The 18,219-nt window shown below is 38.6% G+C and overlaps 1 protein-coding gene across 3 annotated transcripts in view; it reads left to right on the plus strand.

Moving 5' to 3' along the window:
* Nucleotides 1–17,688, plus strand: part of TLL1 (tolloid like 1) — a gene marked incomplete at both ends in the record, with an annotated part of 130,968 nt that extends 113,280 nt beyond the window's left edge. For 2 of the 3 annotated variants that reach the window (XM_079535097.1, XM_079535098.1), the window contains 5 exons: nt 3,395–3,520; nt 4,889–5,016; nt 9,650–9,863; nt 16,637–16,887; nt 17,554–17,688. In XM_079535097.1, the coding sequence (XP_079391223.1) occupies nt 3,395–3,520; nt 4,889–5,016; nt 9,650–9,863; nt 16,637–16,887; nt 17,554–17,688 (854 nt within the window). Of the gene's footprint in view, nt 1–680; nt 801–3,394; nt 3,521–4,888; nt 5,017–9,649; nt 9,864–16,636; nt 16,888–17,553 lie in introns of all 3 variants that reach the window. The other variant, XM_079535096.1, reaches the window with a different exon arrangement.
* Nucleotides 17,689–18,219: the final 531 nt, after the last annotated feature.

Consider the following 18,219-nt stretch of genomic DNA (forward strand, 5'->3'; position numbering starts at 1 on the left):
AGCCATTGCAGCATCCACCTAACCAACAGAGAGAATGTTCTATGATTATAACCCAGTTTCCTGGGTGTGGAGGAGAAACTAGGGAGTTGTGACATTCATTTTTCAATACTTTTGCAAAAATGTTTTGGAATTGGCTTCTAAACTAAAAGCTTCCAGAAACAAGGTGTGTGCCCTGTTTTGGGATGGTTTTTTTTGGGGGGTGTGTGTGTGTTTGTTTCGCTTCCACCTTCCTCTCTTCTGTCCTTTCTTTTGCTCTCTCTCCTCTTCTGCTCTTGGTGGAGGACAGTAAGCTATTCTTCTCTAATAGAGGAGTGAAAGGAAATATATAATACAGTGTTAAAAAATATCTTCTTTTCTGTGTTTTTTCTTATGATCTATCCTGATAATTTCTTTAAATAAGTCTTTATTTAGTGGTACATTTAATACCTTGTCATAATGTCATTAAACTGCTTCCATTTATCACTAATTTTAGAGTTTTAAATGCACATAATTTTTCACATGACCATTCAAGGTGTGGTGATTGAAGTAATACAGAAATGATTTTTGGGACATCTTTTTCTTGGTTGATGATTCACTGATCAGTTAAAAAGAGAAAGCTAGGATGTTTTCTAGCCTTGAGTAGATTTGTTCTGGAGCGCAAACTCATCTCTGGTGCCATCCTGGTACCTTTTTTTCCACAGACAAGAAAACTACCTGCAAAGAGAAAATTTTTGTTTTCGAATCTTGCAAGGACTTGGTACAGGTCCCTTCAGGCCGAGTACGTATTATTCACAGACTGGTGGCCTCTGATGGTCTCAGAGGTACGACCATTTGTCCTCTGAATGATTTCAGTCTAACATTATGTTGGGAATGGATCTTTCCCTATTCTGAGTACTGAAATGAGAGAAGAAAGAAAGTATCCATTCAGAACCGGGGAAACTCATTTCCATCTGTCAGCATAACAAATGGCTTTGTTTTTACATGGCAAAACATTTGTTCCTATAACTAATACAGACTAATTGTTGTTTTTTTGTTGGTTGGTTTTTTTTTTTCTCATGAATTTTTAAAACTGGGCAATCAATCTGACAGAAAATCTGTTCCGAATTATGAAGCGTGAGGAAAGCTTGTTCAACAGTTGCATCCTTGATTAACCGTCTACAAATAATTATTGTAGTTCAGATATGTACGAAAGCTTCTCTTTTCTACCTTCTGTCCACGGTTTTATATCAGTTTCATCTCGGAAGAAGTCCAATTTGGGACTGTTTTCTTATGCACTTGTCTCTAATAGATTGTTTTACAAAGTACAGAGACTCTTTAATGTACTTTTCTATAATATCTATAATAATACTTTTCTCTATTTTCACAGTTTGATGGAAGGTGAAAATGGAGAGGGCTTTCACTGAGAATTTCCATGCTTACTATGTACTGGAAAATCAAAGTTGAATCCATTTTAAGCTTGCCTTCCATTTATTGTGTTATTTTGGTAGAAAACTGCAAACTAATACTTAGGTGGGGAAATATTGAAGAGTTTTCTTCATAATACATTTTATTTCTCATTTGCTTGTTACTGTTCTTCACTCACAACATGGAATTAATTTACAATAGCGCTTGCTTTTGCAAGGATGAAAGATAAAAACTTTTGTTTGAAATGAAGTACATTTACTGCCTCCATTTGAGACTTGAATTGCAAGGTGCATAAACAGTATATTGTAAAGGCTTTTATGCTTCTTTCGTCATCAACGTGACCACCGATACCAGGCTTTGGATGTGTGACTCTGGGAACAACATACTTTTTTTGCTGTTTCACATCTACAGAAAGCTTTCAGAATCTTTCAGTGTAAACAGATTTGAGATTTACAGGGCAAAAAAATGCAGTAGATGCTTAGGTTAGACTGAAAGGATTTCTCCGCATCATCATTCTGTATTAGAAGTAGAAATTGATTTTTTACTGGAATGCTTTCAAGTTGATTAGTCAAGTGTTGCATATATTTTGGCAGATAAAGCTGATGTCTGTGTAATTATAATGCAGATTTACTTTGTTGTCTTACTGAATACAAGCAACAGTAAAACTGAGGAAAATGCATAAGATGACAGAAGAGACTTAAATTATCTATAATGTTTGTAATCTGTAGAAATTCTTACTGTGCCTAATGAAGTCTGAAGCATCACATGTTAACTTGTTCAGAGATAACACTTATTGTTGCTTTCCAAGGCACATGAGGCTGAAGGGAACACATACTATGCATTCCAGCCTTGCAATAAATGGACGTCTGAAATGACCATTATTCCTTTGCACGTTTGCCTCTTCTATTTTGTATGTTGAAATGGCAGAGTCTGTAAGATGCAGCTGTATGTAAACATTCGTGTATATACACACACTCACATAATAATATTGTTTATATTTTTATTGGTCAGGTTTTATACTAGTGTGTATACATATGTATATAAATGTATATAACCATGTCTATATACATGTGTGTGTGAGTGTGTATGTATATACATATGTATGTATGAACACGTCCAGAGCAGTCTCCCTGTCTCAAATGGACTGGCCTCAACTGAAATGACAACAGCTGAATGACATAGAAGGGTGGCAGCTGAGGCCTCTTGCCAGAATGACAGCCTGTTAATCTAGTTTGGCTTTTTTCCATGAATTTTTAGCTGTTTAATGCAGGTCATATTTCCTCCCCTACTCTCTGCTTTACTTCTAACACACTAAAAGCTCTTTTTAGGGATTATATGTTAATAAACAGAACTGCATGCTATATTGTAGACCTCCTTGAAATAATTAATGCCAGTTTCTTTTGTATGCTTTTCAATGAAATGTTTTCCTTTTCAAGATATTCTGTAATGCCCAGGTTCATTTAAAGTAAAGCACACTGCCACTCTGCTGGAAAGAAAAAGCAACTTATTCAGAAAGTTTATGTTAAGTCATTCTTTTCTTACATCTTAAATGTGCAGAGCTGGAAGCCTTCTTTGGCCTCTGTCTGCCTTTCAACACACCACTGTTAAATTGTGGAATTTGCATAGAGCTGGAATATTTTGTGTTGGTCATAAATTGCACTCCTGTTGTTTATCAAAATAAAGCTCTGGATTAAATATTTATGAAATCTTTGCCAGCTAGACCAGTTGAAGGAGTAAATGCTGGTAACTGTCTCCTTTGATGCAGCTTGTTTGATTATTAGTGTTCCCCTTCCCAGTGATCTGTCCCTCACTTCTAAGAAAGATGAGGCAGAATATCTGAGCCATGGTGTAGGCTGAGCAATAAGCAGGTAGAAGTAAGTTAGCACAAAACTGAGAAGAATGACTGTGCCTTAGTTTATCCTCTTGTGATCTCAAAGTCTATGCTAAACCCTTTTGTTTTTGAGGAGAAGCTCTTTTTCTGTCTGCTCACCCATTCTTGTGTATTTCTTAGACAAGGATGAGTGTTCAAAGGACAATGGTGGTTGCCAGCACGAGTGCATCAACACAGTAGGAAGCTACGTTTGCCAGTGCCGGAATGGATTTGTGCTACATGAAAACAAGCATGACTGCAAGGAGGGTAAGTTCTACGGTATTTGGACAGTAGATTATACAGTTCTTTCAGCAAGATCTTTGCAGCAATCCTTCCAGGGGGAAAAAAAAAATAGATGGTGTCTTGCAGTCTTAGATATTTGGGTGAAACAATCCCTTTCCCCTGTTCCCGCACTTCCTCCATCCCTACCACTTGTGCGTGTTTCAGTTTGAGGTTCCAGAGGTTTAGAAAATTAGGAATTATTGACCACTCAACTTCAGCAGGAAATGCTACCTGTAGTAGTACCGTGAAGTGTAGAGCATTTAGAGCTGTGGCAGGATATTAATCTAAAGCAGTTCAAAACAGACGGAGTTTTTGAAGAGGAGCCTGTTAAAGTTGTCATCTGCTTCCATCACTGGCTGTGAGCCTCCTCACATTTAGACTGGCATTGTATCTGCCTTTGTGGGACACTGTTCAGGTTTTATTCTGGGGAGACATATTCAGACAATCTAAACTCCAGTCAAGTCTCTACACCTCTTTCTTCCTATTTTCTGTCTAAAGTTGTGACTACCTCCAAGCAAACAGTAGGCTTGGTGACTTAAGTACCATTTAGATGATCTGCAAATGATCCTAAGTGCGTAATATCCTACGAGCCTCTGTAATTTTTCAAGATAGTTTTCTAGCTCCTTTGTGAATCACTTGTCTTACCCCTGATTTTGGAATTACGCTAGCCTCTTCTAAAAGATTCTTGTTAAATAATTCTGTTATGTTTATAAAGAAACCTGAGGTTGTTTAAGAAAACAGAACAAAAAACCAAGCAGGTGTTTTTTGCTTGCCTTCTTCATGTAGTCGGTATTTTGTTTATTGAGAGAGGCACTTCTGGATTCAGTTTTGATAGGAATGACACAACTGTTCTTGGTACGTAGTAAGAATTCAGACTTAGCAGTTATATACTTTTCCCCAGAAACTACGTTTTAGGTTGTTTAGTTGATTGCTCTGTGCTTGCAGTATGAAAATTTGTGAGAAGAAAACTACGTTGTTTAAGAAATATCATTTCATGTTGTATTGGCAAGATATCCTATGTGGATTTTCATGCTTATTTGCAAGCGGAACAGGGGAAAGATTAGAATATTTGACTGTATTTTAATGCATAGTTTGTATGTATTTATATATTTACATTAAGCAAGTAATCCATTGTAAACAATAGTGTATGTTTCACAAATCAAAGAACGCTAGGTTAATTGCCATAAAGTGTTTGTCAGAGAGGAGGAATGTGATCCTTCACACTTGGGAGGGTGTTTAGCTGTGTTCCTAATGATCTTTCAGTTCAGTGGGTCACCTGACAAACAGTGTACTTTTCTGGCTACCTCTGAATAGAGAACTCCCAGACTAATTGATGCTCTCATATTGGCACAGCTGAGTGTGAACAGAAGATCCACAGTCCCAATGGCATCATTACGAGTCCCAACTGGCCTGACAAGTATCCCAGCAGAAAAGAGTGCACCTGGGAAATCAGTGCCACCCCTGGGCAGAGGGTCAAATTGGTGAGTAGCATCTGCACAATGCCAGTACTGTGGACATGCCCATAGGGCTTATCTGCTCTGAGCTCAGCCCCAGGGCTTTTTCAGCCCAGAGTCCTTAGGGTGAGCCCTGTAGCTCTCTACAGTACCTGTAGCAAATGATTTCTTGGTTCAGCAGTGAAGGAATTCGTCCCATTGTTCCACATCTTTCACTCATCCAAAATAGGGCTTTTTAGTTCTAAAGAAATGACATTAGCATGAGTATACAGAGTCCTCCTCACAGGTATTAAAGCAATAAACAGACGTGCTACAGTAATACTCGGGAGAAAGACTCATAGAATCACCAAGGTTGGAAAAGACCCACAAGATCACCCAGTCCAACCATCCACCCATCACCAATTGTTCTCACTAAACCACACAACGTCCAAACATCCTCAACACAACATCCAAATGTTCCTCAAACACCTCCATAGTCAGTGACTCCAGCATCTCCCTGGGCAGTGCTGACATGCGCAGACTTTGTCCTGAAGGTCTTAGCAATGTGAATGTGTTAGATGGAAGGAGAGAGAAATTGATGTATCAGAAATTTTGGAGCGAGGAAACCAAAGAAGAGATGTATCTCTGCTGTAAGAAAGTAGAAGCAGTAGCCTAAATTGTTACGGGGCTGAATGGGATATTGCCACCTCATAACTCCTGACCTTAACCACGGCCATAACCCCTTGTTACTGGTGCTGATGTGTGGTCATTTGTTGATTCCAGATCTCCAGAATTAAATATTTTAGTATGTTCCTGAGGAGTAGGAGGTGTGGAACAAGCAGTGCATGATCTGTTCATCCTAAGGATGAAAAACAGGTTTTTGTTTCAGATGTCCTTCCTTACTGCCAACTCTGAACAGCACTTCATCCCGTCTGCATAAGCAGAAGCCAGTCAGACATTTGCAGGGGCATGTTGCTGTAAAAATCTTTTTTCCATACTTTTCTAAAAGAGAGGTATTTAAAATGATCTTTTGCCAGTGAATTTTGAAAAAAAAAAAAAAAAAAAAAAAAAAAGAAAGAAAGAAAAGAAAACAACGGAATTTTACTGATTTTTTTACTAAATTTTGTGAAATAAAATTTTTAAAAATAGCCCCATTGATTTAGAACCTGAAATCCACTTTTCTATGGCCAGTAGTGTCAGCCTACTGAATTCTGCATGTGTATGATCTTTAAAATCTGTCTAGTACAGCAAAATGTCATATTAATAATATTAAAGCAATACTTCCACTATAGATAAAAAAAAATTTTCTTGGGCTTCCATACTGTATTCAAGTTTATTCCTCGCGGTTTACTTAAACAAATTAAACAGGGAGAGAATTGATTTCATTATGCTGACAAACCATGTGAATTGTGAGGCTGTTTCATTTTCTGAGGGGTCTGTCTGTGCAGAAACTAATCACTTCTGATTGTTCTCACTCTGATAATCACTGAAGTCTCTTCCTGAGAAGGGTAGAGCTAAGCATTTGGTGTAATTAAGAAAACAAAAAAAAAAAAAAGAAAAAGAAATGCACTTCTGAATTTTTAAATGAAACGTGCAGATAAAGATGGCTTTGAAAATAGCTGTATCAGAGAGAAATTTTCTTAGGTTAATCAGCCGGATGTTTATAAGAGACAGACTGAAGTGTCCCATTCAGGCAGCTGTCTGTAAGTGCCACTAACATATCAACCCAGTAAGTGCTACGGATAGATAGAAAGGCTGGCTGTTCGGAAACTGTACGTAACACTTCTGAGTACCATTCCCACTAATAAGACAACCAAAGTGGGGACTGTAGTGCTGGAGGAATAGATATTCAAAAGTATTTGTCCCAGGAAAGGCCAGGTGTGATTTAATTATATTTCCAAATTTAATAAGTTATTTGTGAACACTGCTGACACTAAATAGTAGAGAATTTCGTGTTCTTCTCTTACAAGCCTCTTCATAGTCCATAGCTAGGAACTAACCTCTGAAAAAAGAAGCAGATTCTCTCAGAATGCTTAGAAATATTAGACTTGTGTTTCCTTTTAAATACATTTTCTTTGATTCCACTTATAATTTCTAGATTTAAGAACTAGACTGCACAGATGTACAAATGTTTTCTGTTTTCCTTTGCGGGATTCAGCGTAAGATATATTGTCTTCCTGGTGGTTTAGGAATTGCAGTGTTAATTGGAAAGAAAAAAAAAAAGGAAAATAATAGACATTTCTTAAAGTTCATGGTGAGAAGTTTTTTTTCTAGCGAGTGATACATTTGTGCCGATCAGAAGTAGATAAACTAAAAAAAATTGGAAACTGGATCACGTCTGTTGCTCCCACTGTTGCTTTCACTGACTGAAAATTGGCTTCTCTCAATTCTGTATTTAAATAACTCCTTTACAGTTAGTCTCACTTGTTTTGTTTTGTTGTTTTTTTTTTTAAATTTTATTGGGTATAAACGATTGTACATACTTGGCATCATAGAAGTAGGAGCAGCGGGAGGAACTGCTGTACAGCTGTTTTCACTGCTTCTACAGTTTTGTTCCCTTAATAGAAAACACTGAGTTTCCTGTGCTGTGAACCAATGTCTACTGTTTCGTTCAACTTACCACTTTTCACAGACTGAAAATATGAAGGCTGCTCCAAAACTAATGCCTCCTGTTTTAAAATGGTGGCTCATGACATCAGAGGCAGATGTCAGTGTTACGGCAGTAGAGGTTGAACTTTCCTGCCAGTATTCCATTACATGTTACTGTGTGACAGAGGCAGCAGAAGAGCAGTCTGACGAATGATGTCTGACGTGGGAGGGTGTGTGAAGCAAAGGAACTGAATTTTCCACGAGGAAAAAATGGCATCTATTGACATTCCTCTGCGCTTACTGAATGTTTGTGGAGACCAAACAGTGGATGTGAGCACAGTGAGGCAGTGAGTGCTGTGTTTCTGCAGTGGTGACAGCGATGTGAACACAAGCCATGTTGTGGATGGCCATGCAGGTTTTTACAAGAGTGGCATGCAGGATCTTGTTCATCTCTGGGGAAGATCCACAGCTAATGGTGGCAGCTATGTTGAAAAATCCTGTTTTGTAGCTGAGAACTTGATCTATCAAATGGTGCTATTGTGTTCTTTGTATCTCTTGCAGGTTCTATGGAAATAAATAGGAGGCACTGCTTTCAAAGCAACTTATGTACTATTTTATTATTCTGGCTCTTTGGGCAAAGGGCTTCATATGTTATCAGTTGATATTTCTTTTATAGCAGCTGTTGAATATAAATTATCACATTTTGTATTGGCTGGATTCCACAAGGAACTCTGTAGGTTGGATTTCCTTCGGTGTGCCAAGTACAATGCTTAATTATGATATTTGTTCAGTAACTGGCAGGAGATGTTTTGTTTTGTTTTGTATTTTTATGTAACTTCTTCATTGTTTGGTATTTTTTGTCTGTTTGTTTTGTAGCTATGTGATTACTCAGCCGTGTGAGTACTCGCAAGAGCACTTTTACTTTGTGTTTTCATATTTTCAATTCTGCCTTGAACAGTAGTTTATTTGTAAAAAAAACAATTCACAAAGCTGTGTATGTATATTACATTCTCAGTAAGAAAGGCGAAAGTACCAGCATTTTAATCAGGTTCATACTTGGCCCTGGTCAAAAAGCCATATCTGAAGTCTTTTAGATGTTCTCTTAACGTAAATTTATTGCCACTTGTTCGGTCTTGGAAGACACTCTTCCTTGTTCGAAAAGCAGCTGTTAGTTTTCTGTGCTTTAACAGTTTCTGTAGGGTGCAACATACACATTTGGGAAATGCCTTTGTTTAGATGCTCTAAGAAGTCTAAATTGCAGACATTTTTATGAGATTGTTGCTCAGGCTCTATTTCAAATGGCCCACAATTTGCATTTTTTAATAGAACTGAATTTCTCCTGACAAGCTTCCTCGAGCATTCATAGAGACTGTGAGAATCCCTAGGAACTCAGAAATTAAAACAAATGTTTCAAAGTGTAGAAGAAACATCATAGATTTGAAATGAAGTAGTTTGTTATCATTGTGTTCAGACTGTTGCAGTAATCTGAATCATGGGGGAGCTGAAGAAAGCAAAGTAGTCTGCTGAAATGTTTAATTCTTTATATATAATAAATTTAATCAAAATAATTTTCCCATTTTTTCGTAGTTGCACTAGCAAAAATGTGATGTTAGCACGAAGGATGCAGCTTGAAGTATTGTTAGTGTAGTAATAATAGAAATTCCACCATTAATAATAGATGAGGAATTAAAATTATCACATATAAGCAGGCATGTGGAAAGGTCATTCTCAAAGACTTCAGTTGTGAAGCGAGGTTAAGAAAAAAAGAAAAGTCTTATGGTTCACAGATGCTCCAAGGCCTCAGTTATCTGAGGCACCAAAAGACTTCCTGCTTTTTGCTCTGTTTCAAATGTTCTGTGAAATTTGGAATAATCCTATAAAGAGTAGTTACTCTAAAGAAAGGCCACAGTTGTCTAGATATAAAACAGATATTCATTGGCTGGAAAGATGTGATTCTGACCTATGGAGTTGTAGGAGCAGTAATGCTATAATCTGTTGTTTCTACTTTGTGTTCTGAAACAGTATGCCAGCACTACATATGTACCTTGTAAATACAGTACTGCATTGACTCATTTTGCTTCTTTTTCCCCAGACTTTCAATGAATTTGAGATAGAACAACATCAAGAATGTGCCTATGATCACTTGGAAGTGTTTGATGGTGAAAGTGAAAAATCACCAATTCTGGGACGTTTGTGTGGCAGTAAGATACCAGAGCCTCTCATTGCTACTGGAAACAAAATGTTTCTCCGCTTTATTTCTGATGCATCAGTTCAAAGGAAAGGCTTCCAAGCAACACACTCTACAGGTCAGAATATCAGGATGTGGCTTACTAATAACTTCCCTTTCATTCTTTAGTGGAAGATATTCAAGCATTTCTTTTTATAGGAACAGGATGATTTCAAAGATAACACAGTGTTACAAAAAACCTAACGAAACAGTAGGAAAAATTGGAGATTGCAGAAAACATTTTCTAGTATTTTAGACATTTCTTTCTCTCTTTTTGTCTCCCATTTTTTCTTTTTCTCCTTGCTTTCTCTTTCTGTTTTCTAAGGAAATGATTAAAAGATTTTTAAGCAAGATCTGATATAAATAAGTTTGTCTAAGAGATATTTCACATGATTCATTAGTTTATTAAAGTTTCAATAGCTTTTCATTGTATTTTAAATGGCAGTACTTCACTGAGGCATGTGATGCACCTCTATTACTTTTTGTTCTAACTTAAACAAGAGCCTGGGCTTTGTATAAACAGCTATTACTTTCCTGCAGAGCTATAAAGGGAAAGACAAGCAAAAGAAGAGTAGGAAAAACAATACCAAAAATTGCCTAGAGAGTTTGGGAGAGTCATTTCCTTCCCATTTACCATTTAATTTTGTTGTTGGTCAGAAATCACTGAAATTGAAAACGCAATTGCATTAATAGATAAGGGCATTTTCAATGTGCGTGAGTGATTTTGCTGGCGTTGTTTGTCTTACAGTGGCCCCTAGTGCTGAATCTCTGAACTTCCACTGCCTGCTGTAAAACAGGGTTGATTTTTTTGTGTTTTATTTGTTTCTTTGTATTTTCACTTTTCTTACCTCAGTATATTCCTTCCCTTTCCTTTTACTTTTTTCTCGACGTGCAGTGCTTGACTGAAAATTCCTTGTATAGCAGCATTAACATTTTCTCTCTCTCTTTTTTTTTCCTTCGTTAAGAATAATTCTAAACCTGTATTAATTAAATTTTCAGAGAAAAGCAGTAGGAGACAGCGTATGCACTGTTTTTACTTTTCATGATCTGGGCCTGAAAAGGGAAAAGCTTAACTGCCTGTCATTCAATTTATGTTTTTCTTGTTGAAAAGCCTTTTTACAAACATCTTTGTTAGCATTCCCTACCTGAGTAACCCTTCAGCAGAAAACTAGAAAGAAATGGTAACAATTACTCATTTGTTAAATTACCATGAGGTAAGTAATTAGAGGTCAGAAGTCTTGTTAGGAACAGCTGGTGTGAAACTACCAAATAAAAGTGCTGACTTTTTAATGCCTTAACTGTAAAAACTGTCTGAGCAAGCATAATGGTGCTCTTCTGAGAAAGTCTGGAGAATGAAATCTGTCCAGTTTTTAAGAGTGCTGTAAAAATTATGAAGTTGGCCTCGTAAAGCAGAACCAGGACATTTGTTTCTCTGGTCTGCTGTTGTACAAAATGCTCATTAGGTTGAACAGCATGTCATTAGTACAAGCTTTGGTGAACCGCCTGAATGAGAGACAGCTTAGATCTTGCAGCTTTGAGGCCAAAACAGTTGTTCCATAGGAATATTACCTGCATGCTTTGGACACATTCATTAATGAATCTAACAAGTGTTTAAACTATGGATTTTATTTTCTTATGCTTTTCTGGATAGAACTATCTAGCAGCAATAAAGAATCAAAAAACAGATTGAGTAAAAAGACTTTCCTCAGGTAGAGCAAAACTTACTAAGTACTGTTTTTGAAATGTAACATAGAAGGGAAATTCATTAAGAAGGAATTCATAAAATTCCTCCCAACAGAAAATTAAAGATCATTGATCAAGGAGTGATTTGGTTGCTTAAACACCTGGATATCCCTTCTAGACAGCCTTGCTTATGTTACCTGGTCACAAGCTGCTGTTGCAGGAGGTTCCAGATCTGTTGTAGGTCCTATTCTTATCTGCCAACCCCGGAACAAATCCAGGTATCTCAGATACCTCTGAGTTTAAGCTTTTAATTCGCTACTAGAATGGCTTTGAGAATTCAGTGTGGCAGTGCTGTATCTAACTTATATTCTTGTTTCACTTGTTCAGGTGGAGTGGGAGGTATTGCGTTTTAAGCTTAAACCTTTTCCCATCTATGCAGCTTGTCAGTCAAGAGACAACTGCTCCGTTTTCTGTTATCATTGTAAGAAGTCTGAGAGAACCTAAAAGACCTCAAGAAATACCTAAAATCTTCTTGCTTCTTAACTGATCTAGAAAAAATCTCCCATGTAAAGCTATTATAAAAATAATACCTTACAGGTCAGACATATTTGTGTACAATCAGATATGTACATTGCCTTTACAGCACAACAGATACACCTGCAAAACTCTTTGATGACCAGTACCAGTGACCTAGACTAAACCCAGCTGCCTGGCATTGCCCTCTGATGCAACCCCATCATAGTCTGTGTCATACAGGCTAAATCAGCACTGCAGAAGTAGTCTTTTGAAAGTACAACTTAGTCCTTAAGGAAAGAAAAAAAGAAACTTCGAATTTCTAAAATGGGACTTTTAGGATATTTTATTCTAAACAGTAAAAGGCTGTAGTCCATGGGAGAAGGGCAGAGGAAACGTGTTCTGCTGTGGGGGCCCCCGAAATATGAAGGACATGGTAGAGAGAGTCCAGAGAAGGCAACAGGAATGATCAGAGGGCTGAAGAACCTCGCCCATGAAGAGAGAATTTGAGATTCGGTGTCGTTCAGACTGGAGAAGGCACTGGGGAGATCTGTAGGCCTTTCAGTACCTTAAAGGGACGTGCAGGAAAAGGTAGAGAGGGACTTTTTGTCAGGGAATGCAGTGGTAGGAAAAGGGGTGATGGCTTTTACATATTCAGAAGTTTTTTTACTCAGAACTTGATGAGTCACTGGCACAGGCTGCCCAGAGAAGCAATGGGTGCTCGCTCCCTGGTTGGATAAGGATTTCTTTGGGTAACCTGGTCTAGTGAGAAGCACGTCTGCCTGCGGCACGTGATTGGAACTAGAAGATCATTAAGGTCTGTGCCAACCCAAACCATTCTATGAAAGGGAATAGCCATTTTATGTGGTTGCTGGTATGGCAACAGCTTTCCTTTAAAGTCACGTCCATTGTAACAAAAAGAAGGAAACAATGCAGACAGTTCATTAAACATTTTCTTCTTTAGCAGCTGTTCTGTGTCTGAAGCAGGGAGATGTTCTTAGCGTTGGCAACACTCCAGTCGAGAAAACGAAGTCATAAAAATGTAAATGAAATCAAATACTGAAAAAAGAAAAAATAATCAGTTAGTTGGAGTAACAACGAGAAATAAATGGTTGAACTATCTCATTTTGCATATTTTCTTTAATATGTGCCTTTTATTTTATGTCTTTTAAAGTAGGACTTTAAAAAATGAGATTCAATAATAGATCATGCATAAACAGATTAGATTACTTACATTATTCATATTTCCTGTTTGGACTCTTTCATTCGCTTGCTAAGAAAAAACACATTTAAAAAAAAAAAATAATGATTTGCTCATTATTGTCATCATTACCTGGCACCTGGCCTGATGGCTGCAGATGGGTCTTGCAAATCTCAAAAGGGAAAACAGATCCTCGCCCAGCAGCTGGCAGGGCTCATTGAGAGGGCTTTAAAGTAGGTATGAAGGTGGAAGGGAATAAAACCAGGCCTACTAGAGATGAGCCTAAGGGAACAGTGACAGCACTGGGGGTGAGGCACGGGGCTCAGCAGAAGTGCATCTAAACCAATGCACACAACATGGACTACAGACTGGAGGAGATGGATGCCGTTGTGTGGCAGGCAAACAGTGAGTTAGTTGCCATTACAGCAACACGGTGGGATTGCTCCCATGACTGGAGTGCTGCAGTGGATGGCTACAAGCTCTTCAGAACGGGTGGTGGTGCGGCTCTCTATGTTAGAGAGTGATTTGATGTTGAGCTTGGGTCAGGAATGATAAGGTTGAGTCTCTAGGAGTAAGGATCAGGGGCAGGGCCAACAAGGCAAACATCCTGGTGTGGGGGTCTGTTATAAAACCTATATAAGGTCTTACAACCTATTTTAAACAAAGGTGCTATGCATTTCCCAATTAAAATGCCTAACCAGAATGAAGAGGCAGATGATGCGTTCTCTAAGCAGCTGGCAGAAGTTGCACTGTTGTCAGCTTTTGTTCTCACGGGGGCACTTCAAGTTCCCTGATATATGCTGGGAGTACTCTCCCCCTGACCTGGACGTGTTAGATGGGGAGAAGAATAAACTCCCCATGATTCAGGTGGAAACTGTCAGAGACCTACTGCTCCTCCTGGAGTGCCTCAAGTCCATGGGGGCTGGCTGGGATCCACCTGAGGGTGCTGAGGGAGTGGAGGTGATAACCAAGCTGCTTTCCATCATCTATCAGTGGTCCTGGTCAACTGGAGGATTGGAGACTCGCCAGCATGACTTCCATTTGCAAGAATGATTGTAAAGAGGATCGAGAAAACTACAGGCCTTTCACCATGGCATTGGTGCGAGGGAAGGTTATGGAGCAGATCATCTTGAGGGAGGTCGCACGGCACTTGAAGGACACCTGGGGGATCTGGCCTGGTCAGCATAAGTTCATGAGAGCTGGTCCTTGCTTGACCAACTTGGTCTCCTTCTGTGATTGGGTGACCTGTCTGGTGGATGAGGGAAAGGCTGTTGACATAGTCTACCTGGGCTTTAGCAAAGCCTTCTACACTGCCTCCCACAGTGTTCTCCTGGAGAAGCTGCCTCAGCAACCCCAGGCAACGTTAAAGGCTTGGGGCAGAGTGGCTGGAAGACTGTGTAGAGGAAATGGACCCAGGGGTATTGATTGACACTCGTCTGAACATGAGCCAGCGGTGTGCCCAGGTGGCCAAGAAGGCCAATGACATCCTGGCTTGTATCAGAAATAGTGTTGTCAGCAGGAGCAGGGAAGTCTTTCTAAGGCTGCACCTCAAGTACTGCATTCAGTTTTGGGCCCCTCACTACAGGAAAGGCATTGAGACCCTGGAGCGTGTTCAGAGAAGGGCAGCAAAGCTAGTGAGAGGTCTGGAGCATAAGACTTCTGAGGAGTGGCTGAGGGAGCTGGGATTGTTCAGTCTGGAGAAGAGGAGCCTCAGGGGAGACCTTATTACCTTCTACAGCTATCCAAAGGGAGGTTGTGGTGACGTGAGAGGCAGCCTCTTCTTCCATGTAGCTAGCAATAGGACTAGAGGGAATGGTCTCAAGTTGTGCCAGAGGAGATTCAAGTTGTACATTAGGAAGTACTTCTCCAAGAGTGTTCAGGTGCTGGAATGGAGTGCCCAGGGAGGGGATGGAGTCATCGTCCCTGGAGATGTTCAGGAAACTTTTAGGTGTTGTACTGAGGGATGTGGTTTAGGGGGGAAATATTGGTGACAGGTTGGACTGAATGATCTTAGAGGTCTTTTCCAACCGTGGTGATTCTATGATTTTACGATCATTTCCTAGCTTGAGTGTGATTCCTTTCAGTACAGCATTGCAATTGGTCATTTTTGGTGTGGATGAAGTCAGTGCCACTGAAGTCAAATTTTCTCTTCAAATCATGGAAATGCTTGAATCTTTCAGCTTGTTTTGGATTACAATAAAATAACCAGTTTCTATTATCTGCATTCAGTCAAAATTTAGTTAGACTTGTCTGATCAGTAACCTATAAAGAAATGTTAACTTGTGAATCTCAGGCTTTCTTTCTTGCACTTGGTGGTTTTGTGGGCATTGTAAGGGGTGGACTGTTCTTGGTAAGAAGCCAAGGCATAAGCTAAATGTTGCTGTGTTGAAATTTTCATAGCTACAAATAATAGCCTCCACCCATTTCTTGTAAACTTGAAAAGTGAGGTTTTTTTCTTTTAAATTACCTTGTAGTGACACTTTAATTGGGAAATGCATAGCACCTTTGTTTAAAATTAACTTAAAAATTCATTCAGTATGTGCAATAATGAACAAATTTTAATTATAGCCAATGAAATAAAGAATGGATAGAGAAATAGCACCTGTATTTATTTGCTGTTATTCCATGCATTTCCAGCAGTGTCTGTTCTCCTTGTTTAAGCTGGCTAAAGAACAGTATTCTGGACTACACCACAAAGTCTTATTTAAATTACAAACCCGTTAAGTAGTTATAAACAGTCTCAAAAGCAAGATATGTTTTATGCTTGTGTATAAAACCAAGTTTTATAATGAAAATTTGGATTTGGCATAGGGCAGGGATCTTCAGCTTAGGAGTTGCTTGAAAGACTTTCACAACTGCAAGACTTTTGCTGGTTGTAGCAGTTTTTTTCCAAGCCAGGATCTTTTTGCAAAGACTTGTCCATGTACTACATAGCAAACAAGCTAGCAAGGTTAGTTGTGCTGTTTAGTAAAGAGCTGGTTCTCCAAGCACAGCGTGAAGATTAAATCTGACACTCTTATGTAAGACAGGGCAAATGCGTGAGCTCATGCTGATCACCAGCTGCATCTGCTAAAGCTGACGTGTCCCTGCCACTTGTGTCATTAATCCATGCAGAAGGGCTGATGCCACTGAATGGTGGACACCCCACTTAGAGCTTTTGGCTTGTTCTCAAGTGTCTACCTGAAGAATGTTCATCCTTTTGTACCACTTTCCTTAGAACTTTTGTTTTCCCTGTCTTTTAGTACTTTACTTGAAAATTATGAAATATACACAAGTCTCTGTAGATATTTAAAAGAAAAGAAAAGGGAAAACGATGTGATAGGAAAAAATTGGAATAGTGAGTCTGTCTTCATTCTGGATGGTACTCCACTCTATGCATCCTCTGATTATGGAAAAAAAAAAATAATAATTTTCACTGAATAAGCTTGGTCTACTTCTTCCCCCTTAATTTTCAGAGTGTGGTGGTCGGTTGAAAGCTGAAACCAAGCCCAAAGATCTGTACTCGCATGCTCAGTTTGGTGATAACAACTATCCGGTTCAGGCAGACTGTGACTGGCTCCTGGTGGCAGAGCGTGGCTATCGAGTTGAATTAATGTTCCAGACTTTTGAGGTTGAAGAAGAGGCCGACTGTGGTTATGATTACGTGGAGCTCTTTGATGGTCACGATAAGACAGCTATGAGACTTGGTCGATTTTGTGGTTCTGGGGTAAGTAATCAAGTACTAAAGCTTTTCTTTTTATTTCCACAGTAAGTAATAGAAAGAAGGAAGTGGCATAGGAAGGAAAAGGATAAGGAGAGATTAGGTTAAGTTACTAGATGTTAGAATGAAATAACAAATTATCTAATCCTTTTTTTTTTTTTTTAAAAGGAATTTACAGAAATGGCATTTGAAAGCATTTCATTGAAATGTTTTCCACAGTAAATATTCTTGTCTATTTATTAAACAAAGTATTGTTATAGTAAGTTTTAAGTCGCTGACAGTGGAGCATATGTCAGTTCCTTTAGAAAAGTTGGAAGCGTTTTCCCTTACAGAGAAATGCATTGGTATTGAAAATTAACACATTCAAATTCCATATATTTGAGTGAAGTCACATTATGGGGAAGAGGTACCCAGAAAGCATTTATAATGTACTCATCTGTTGCTTCAAAAAGTTGTTTACAGCATTTAGATAGATAATGTTCAGGCCCAGAGCTCAAGATTGTGGAAGGTTGGATACTAGTACGACCCCCCAAAATTGTAATGGATGGAACTTCCACCGGCAGACAAAAATTCAAATATCTTGATTTAAACTGGTGTCCAGCTTTTAGGAATTTAGGTCAACAGGTGATTTACTTACTGTTTGTTTGTTTGTTTGTTTTTAATTTATTTTAGCCACCAGAAGAAATCTATTCAGCAGGGGAAACTCTTTTACTTCACTTTCACACTGATGATACAATCAACAAGAAAGGATTCCATATACGATACCGAAGTATAAAATATCCAGATAGTGTGCACACCAAAAAATAGCACAAGAACCTCTATTCAAGAGAAGGAGGGCAAGACAAAAAAGAATGCACAGTGGAAAGGAAGTGATGTCTTTTTTATTTAACTGAAGTTACTAGCACAAATGTTTTTCTATGAGTCCAATTGAAATTGATGACTTAAAAGACCAGAGACAAAAAAGTAAATACCTGTCCCCGTGGAATACATGAGAAGGTGATGTGCAGGCTCCATACTTGACTGTCTCTGCAAAGGAGGTGAAAGGACTTTGCACACTTCCAGGAGAATATGAAAGCTTTTGCTCGTGGTTTGACATTTGTCATAGATAAGTGAACATTAAATTATGTTCAAGTGAGGTGACTCTCCAAAACATTCTTCCTTCTGACAGCTGTATGGTGTCCAGGAGAAAAGGAAAAGAAAAGAAAAAAAAAAAAAGCTGTTTCAGGTCATGCACTCAAAATACTGTCCTTATATCTATTTGCTTTAACTTTATATCCTGCAGGCAGTGTGTATAAAGACTTGAAAGAGGATATGAAATTGGAAGGTTTCCCACATTGC

The sequence above is a fragment of the Tetrao urogallus genome (assembly GCF_951394365.1).
Source record: "Tetrao urogallus genome assembly, chromosome: 4".
NCBI classification, from domain to species: Eukaryota; Metazoa; Chordata; class Aves; order Galliformes; family Phasianidae; genus Tetrao; species Tetrao urogallus.